Raw genomic sequence first — 7,624 nt, 5'->3', positions numbered from 1 at the left:
ACTCAAAAGCCCTATTTCCTACCTAATTAAGGACAATGACAGATAAGGGAGCCAGGCACATCCTTTTCATATTAAAGTGATTATATATATTTTAATACTTAATCTGACTCTTTTTGATAGATTTCTTATAAAGCATATTTTAATGACATTATATTTCTTCTCATGGTAGTGGCTTAGTCTGTCATAGTAGAAGATACAATTGTTCTTTGTTTCTTACTTTTAGTACAGATCAGCAATTACCAAATACTGGTTAATACTGGTTAAATTCCATAGCCATATTATTCATGAAATCATGCTAGGTGAGCATCAAATGGGTTTTACCTTTCATCTATTTATATTTGGAAAAATCCCCAGTAAGAGTTACCTCCTGTGATTATGTTAGCTGTACAGTTCTTTCAAGATCTTTTTTTTTGTACTAGCAAGCTTTGATAATTTTATCGGGTTTTTTTGGTTGGTTGGTTTTCTTAGTATCTTCAGAGTTTTCTCAAAGTAAATTCTTTCTTTTTCCCAGCAATAATTTTATATCTTTAATGCTATGTCTTGCTTAAAATTGCCTAGCTTTTATTCATTACAAGGCACATAACCATATTTAAAGTATTTAAAATTTTTATGGAATCTTGTGACAAGCAATTGTTTCCTGATTTAAAAAACAATATATTCCATGAAAGCAGGATTTGTTCTCTCACCTCAACTCTCTGCCTATATAGTGCTCACCTGCGAACAAAGAATAAAAATTGCCTACATTAAGAGGGATATTTAGAAAAATGCTACGTATGTATTTATTAAATTACTTGGAGCATACTTATCTAAAATGACTAGTTTGCTCCAAATCTTTATTTCCCCAGAGAATTTTCCTACAAACTAAGAGATAATACATGCTAAAAGTAACAGATAGCTCTCCTCAGGGTAGCCATCTGAAAAGTGTCTAATTGTAGCTGGAAAATCTGTTCTAATGCAGGTTATTCCTCTGCCAGAGGTAAATACTAATTTAAATTTAAGTACTAATTTCAGCCCTTATCATCTTGTCCATTTTCCAGGCTGAAATGCTTCACCTCTTAAGAATGCATTCCCTTTACTGGAATGATGGGTGTGCTCTGTGCTCTGACTTAGTGGAGTTCACCCTCTGCTTAAGCCACAGACACCTTTCATTAATTTTTTTCTCCTTTTCAGAGTTGATCTCGTCTCCTCCTTTCTATCCTCAATGTGAAATTTGAGCATTTCAAAACTGAAACCACGCACTTTTGTGGAGCACACTGGAAGCAATTATCTAGGAATACACTGCGGTTTGGAAAAGTATTAATTTCCATGATTTGTAGGAAACACCAAAGGAATTAGTAACAAGAAGATCATCAGTATAGTGTCAAAACTTCTTCCAAACTTCCTCAGGAAGGCACCTCCCAGACAAGAGGTGATTAAACACAGGCTCTCGCTGCTTTATTAAGGTAACCTTGTAATGGGAACTCTCAGATCCAGCATGAAGTCTGCCAAAGGCTTCCCTTGATTCTCAGCTCTCGTCTGCAGCTGCAGGGCCAAGACATTTGTACTGTGTTTGCCTCACAGAGAGGTTGGAATGCCAAATTCAGGAATATCTGTAAATCTCTTGGAAAACAGTAGTGAGAAAAAGGTGTAAGTGCAGTGCATCTTCTGCTCCCTGAGAACCTCTCCAGTATTAGAGAGCTTTGAAGCTGCCCAGGAGAGTCAGACATGTTACACGAAGGAGGCACTTTAGGGAAAGCCTGGATGTTTATGTAACAGTATCAAATAGGCGCTTGCTGTTCTCCGAACGATCTGTCAGTTTTCCTGAGATGCCTGAATGAAGAGCGAGGTTTAGAACTCACTTGAAAAATGTGTATTTTTGCTTTACTCCTGTGGAGGCAAGCTGTGACTCACAGGTGACATGTAAACTGTAAAACGAGCCTCTCAGAAGAATCAGGGAAAAAAACCCCAGACATTGAAGAGAAAGAAAAGAAAACTAATTCCTCCTGTCCAATAGCACTGTGACCCATGGTCCCAGGGAAGAAAGCTGCTTTTTGACCTCCATCAACCCTTCCAGAATTGAAAGGTCTCCTATATTCAAGGCCATCATCTTGAAGGACCTGCTCTATAAAATTCTTAGTTGTTTGGGGGCTGGACATTACAGGACATCCCCTCTTCCCCTGAAATCAGTCCATGTTAAAAAATGCTATGGTGATGTTACATCCATGCTTTGGGAAAATATAAAGATCAAACTGATGTGCACAGCAATGTGACTGGAGGGAATGGACAGGTGCTCAAATGGACAACGGCCAAAATGAAGCAAATTTTACATGTTTTCACCCTTTCTCCCTTATTCATCAATCTGAAAAAAAGGTTATATTCTTTATTTAAGGTTATTTTCTTCACAAGCAAAACAAAAATTATGTATGTTACAGAACATCATCTCAATATGCATTTCTGAAACTCCTCTGACTCCTTTAATTCTGTAACACTGTAAACATAACCTGATGTATTTATATGCAACCTGAGACCAGTGCTCAAAAATAAACCAAATAGGAATTGCAGTGTGTGTGTGTGTGCACAACAGACATAGCAATCTCTACTAGGGGCTGAAGACATGACACTAAAGGAATACTATCCATTATATGTATTTGGTTTTAATCCAATGGCTAGAGCATGAGGTATAAAGAATTATGCAAAGGTGGTGAATTTTAAAATAATAAATAATTAAATGCAATTAAAATAAATGCAAAAGTAATAATCACTGAAGCAGCTAGACACAGTCTTATGTTGCTTTCTAAATGGAATGGCCACCACTCTTTTCCAAAGGTAAGCATACATCTAGCTATCCCCATTCCAAGCACAACCAGTCAGACTCCAAACCTAAGGTTATCAGTTCAAGTATGGGCCCTTTAATATTTGCCATCCCTCTCTCAGAACACAAGATTTTGTGTCAAAAGAAAGATTTCAGCTTTACTGCTGCATACTCCATTACACACCAAAGAACTCAGAATTTTTAATACTTGGTTTTATACAGTTCATTATGGCTTCTCAATTTAGGCACCTGCATCAAATGAATTAAGGCAGAATGTAATGGTTCCTTTGATGCAGTTGTACAACACTAAGCACCAAGCTGCAGAGTAAAAGGAAAACAGTTGCATTCTTCACAGAAAAAGTCTGCATCTTCTTTCAGTACGTAGGTAAAGCAGAGACTGCAGGGGATGGCACACAGAAAAAAAAATAAAATTCTATTAGGTAGAATAAAGTCCCAAAGTTTATTTTGCTTACAAACCCAAAAATCAAGTGATTTCTAGTTACCAAATGAGACAGGAGCAGAATGGACAGCAATGGGAGTTTTTGTAGATTTTAAAACAGCATGAATAAAATGTTTAAAAATCAGCATTTCAACTGCTGGAAAGTTGCCTACATGGCCGTAGGTCTTAGGAAATCCATGAGTCCAGTAGCAAAAACAAGCTCCTAGTGCACACAAAGGTTTGAGGAGATGAAAGCTCACAGCCCATGGTTCTGAGGAAGTGCTACTGTGACAAAGTATTAATTATGTATGAATACAGCACTGATGGCATTGCATGCATTTTTAACACACAGCAGTCCCCCAAAGGAAGTGTTATCTAATTGGTTCTATCAAAGTCAGGCATCTCCTTGGCATCTCAAAAGGAATATATAATCCAGGGGTCTGCTTCTCTGAGTGAAATTTCCTTCCTGACCTCCCAACTGGGCTCCTGCTCAGGGCCATACACCTCCTACTGCAGAACGGCCAAGGAGGATTTCTGGTTCTTCCAAAGGCACTCACTGCCTTTGACCTGGCAGTGGAGAAGGCTGAAAAATACCAACTGTGCAGATCCATATAATTTTCAATAGCAACAAATGGCCCTACAACAACTTCTGCAGGATATCACCAAACAGAAGAAGAAAACATCTACAGGGCAACTGCAATACAGAAGTGGTGTTGTAACAAGGAAACACGTGATGAGAAGTTGTGAGGAATTGTCACTAAATTATTAAAATATAGGAATAAGCAAATCACACTTTATTGACAGGTCACTGTTCAATTAACCTTTACAAATAGCTGCAATTAATAGATTTGTTTTGTTTATATAAATGTTGACATGAGACAGATTAACACATTGGCTGAATTAGAGGGCTGAACTGCTCCAATTTAATGCAAGTATTTGGTAAATCACTGGTGCTGTAACACATGCAGTTATTAAATGCCCTGAAGTCAGACCAAAAGCCAGATAAAAAATGTACTGACAGATTGCCTGTGAATTTCAAATTACCTTAGTTAATATTAATGATTTCAATTACTAAAACAAAGAAATTACCCAGAAAGTTTTCTGCCATTTTAATCTACTTGTCTCTACCTCAGATAGCATTTACATTTATATCTAACTTCATTTTAATGCTGAACCATCTAAGTAATCATTTTAGCAGCAGGTAAATGACAAAAAATGCAGCAGTGACTTCTAGTGGGGGTATTAAATCCTTCTCAAAATATCTCATATATACCATAATTTCCACTGTGCAATAAGGCAACAGGACTTGCGTCCACAGTAAAACTGTGAGAATATAAGTGAGAATATAATATTACTGTGAGTAAAACAAGAGAATATAAACTGATCTAAATCTCCTGTGTGTTCACAATCAACAAAACCTCATTTGGAAGCTAGGAAAAAAAATGATGCTTACGTCCCCCTTTCTCTATTACTTCTCACTAACATTTCAATTTGCAGTTGAATCCTGGAGTTTGAGGTGTAAAAGCACCATATTAATGACAAAACAGGGGCAGGCAGTGCTGAAAACCTCCTACCTGTAGCATTAGCAGCACAGCCAACTCAAACTTACACATGCAGGAGTATTTGTGGTCTAAACGTGAATAGAATACTTCAAGGGGCTTTTAGGGAAAGCAGCCCACTGTGTAACCACACACCAGATTAACTCTGGGTAAAGACACAGACTTGGGCATTTTAGAGGAAGACAAAGTGCTCCAGTACAACCTTAATAAAGGTAGGAATAAACTAGCCAAGAGTGCTCCCCGAAGTACATTTTCCTGGTACGGACAAAACAGGCTTTGAACACGAATTCACTTCTCATAACTCACTCATCAGTGGTAGCTTCTCCATCACAACGATTTTAGCTGGATTTAGGCAACCTTGAGCGGAGGCTTCCAATTCTCCTATCATTCTGTCAAGGAAATCTCTTTCCTTGTGCACAATTCCTGGAAACAGTTCTGTCAGGAGTGTATCTATACTTAAGAATAGTGAAAACTATGTGCTGGGCCACATAAATAAATGACACATTACTTTCACAGGTGCTGGTCTTTGATTACTCGTCAAAAAGAATGAAAAACACTTGGTTATCAAGACATGGAATAGTTTTTAAATGCCAAATGATTTGTTTGGTTGATTCATTGTTGGCTACAGGCAGCAACAGCCAGGTCCTCTCCAACAGGTAGGCAAGAGATGCGATGCAAGTTTTGCAGGAAACACGGCGTGTTGCTCAGAGGGTAATTTCACTCAAAGCCCAAAATCTGCCTCCTCCCTTCACGCCTACTAACACCCGAACTCTGCATGCTTTATGGCCAAAAGCAGCTTGCAGTAAGCATCTAACCCCATTCAGGTAGAGCTATATACTTTTACTGAATGATCACCGCTGTCTAAGACAACAAGGGAATCATTTGCCATGTAAGTCAGTCCGACAGGATAAGAAAGTCCATGGCTAATTAGAGGATTAAAGATGGGAAATTCCTCAGGTTTCCCTAAGCATATGACAGCCAGGCTACAGACATCCGTTACTAGAACACGACCTTCTTTGTCGAAGGCCACAGCAGTAGCATATATTCTGGAGGGGAAAACGAGGTTCAGACCGAAGCTGTCCATCTGGCCGATGAGATCCATCTCGGCACTGAATATCTTCACGCGGGTGCTGTCCTTGCTCGGCCCTCGAGCTTTTAGGTGCTCTATTACGACGACAGCACCCGAGGTCTGGCAGACTGCAACCGCTCTGGGGCTGACAAGCCGGGACCGGATCATCTGACACTTCTTTAATTCCCCCCTTTGGAAGTCGGCCGTCAAGCGGTAGAGCGCGCCTGCCTCCGAGTCGGTCAGGATTACTTCGCTCTTGGGGGTGGCATCTAAGCCCCAGGGCAAAGAGAAGCCTTCCCGGACAGCCAGGACTCCCCTTCCCTCAAAATCGAAGGCCTTCACGGAGCAGTCCCCGCCGTCGGTGACCACCACGTGTCCGTCCGACGTGACCGTCACATCGAGGGGATACTTGATGTCGTTGCCCGCGTCCCCCCGCTCCCCGAAACGCCGCAGGCAGAACCCGCTCGGCCCGAAGACGTGGATCCTTTTCTTGCCGTCGTGTGCCACTGCCAGGCGGCCCGACCCGGGGCAGGCCGCCACCCCAGTGGGGTTCACCAGCGACCCCCAGCCCCCCAGGCACAGCCGCAGACCGAGCCCCGCGGGAGCCGGCGCCGCCGCCCCTCCGCCGCTCCGGCCCAGGGCCGAGGCGAGGCCGCCACCGCCGGGGCCCAGAAGCTCCAGCAGCTGCAGCAGAGGGCGGCAGTCGCTGGTCTCGGCGGGGCCGCAGAGCCGCCGGCAGAAGGGACACTCCAGCCTCCGGCGCTCGGCGCCGGCCAGGGCCCCCACGCAGCCCCGGCAGAGGACGTGCCCGCAGGGCAGGTTGAGCGGCCGCCGCTGCCCGTCGGGGCCGTACGGCTCGAAGCACACCCGGCACTCCAGCAGGCTCAGCTCCGCCTCGTCCTCCGCCGCCATGCCCGCCTGAGGAGAGCGATCGGAGCCCCCGCGCCGGCCCCGATCCCCCGGGCCCAGCGGGGCGGGCGCTGAGCGCGGCTGAGGCGGCCGCGCGCCCCCTGCGGGCCAGCGGGGGCGGAGCAGCGCTGCCGCCGGGACGGCGCTGGGGCCCTGCGGCCCGGGCCGCCCTTCCCGCTGGGACCGCGGAGCGTCCCTGTACCCGCCACAGCACTCGCAGATCCACCAGTGTTCATATAGCCCCCAGAACACTCAAATAACCACCGCAGTGTTCAAATATCCACAAGGACGTTCAAATACCCGCCAGAATATTAATATATCCGCCAGATTCTTACAGACATCCCGTTACCAAATTACCATACCACTACTAGCTGTATTTATGCCCCTACCAGAGTAAAGAATTAAGCCACAATTTCACAGAATCGTGGGACTGCTGGATGGTTTCGGTTGGAAGGGACCTTGAAGGTTATGTAGTTCCAATCCCCCTCCCATGGGTAGGGATGATCAGGATAAACCAGGTTGCTCAAAGCCCCATCCAACCTGGCCTTGAACACTTCCAGGGACAGGGCATCTACAGCTACTCTGGGCAACCTGTTCTACTCTCATCACCCTTGCACCAAGGAATTTCTTCTTAATATATCACCTAAACCTACCCTCTGCCAGTTTTCACTTTGTCCTGTCACTACATGTCCTTGTAAAAAGTCTCTCCAGTTCTCCTGCAGGCCCTTCAGGTACTGAAGGCTGGTCTAAGGTCTCCCCAGAGCCTTCTCCAGGCTGAACTATCCCAACTCTCAGCCTGTCTTCATAGGGGATGCACTCCATCCCTCTGAGCATCTTTATTTCTTTGGATTTTCCCT

General features: G+C 44.0%; 1 protein-coding gene across 1 annotated transcript; it reads right to left on the bottom strand.

The window, feature by feature from the left end:
* Positions 1–3,231: 3,231 nt before the first annotated feature.
* Positions 3,232–6,813, bottom strand: NHLRC1 (NHL repeat containing E3 ubiquitin protein ligase 1). Its single transcript, XM_082293176.1, has one exon. It carries the CDS (start codon positions 6,768–6,770, stop codon positions 5,610–5,612), a length of 1,161 nt encoding a protein of 386 aa, XP_082149302.1. The 5' UTR covers positions 6,771–6,813; the 3' UTR covers positions 3,232–5,609.
* Positions 6,814–7,624: the final 811 nt, after the last annotated feature.

This window comes from Coloeus monedula (assembly GCF_965178545.1).
Source record: "Coloeus monedula genome assembly, chromosome: 1".
In the NCBI taxonomy this organism is placed as follows: domain Eukaryota; kingdom Metazoa; phylum Chordata; class Aves; order Passeriformes; family Corvidae; genus Coloeus; species Coloeus monedula.
The sequence above is the reverse complement of the archived record's forward strand: the minus strand, read 5'-3'. Positions and strand labels throughout refer to the sequence as shown.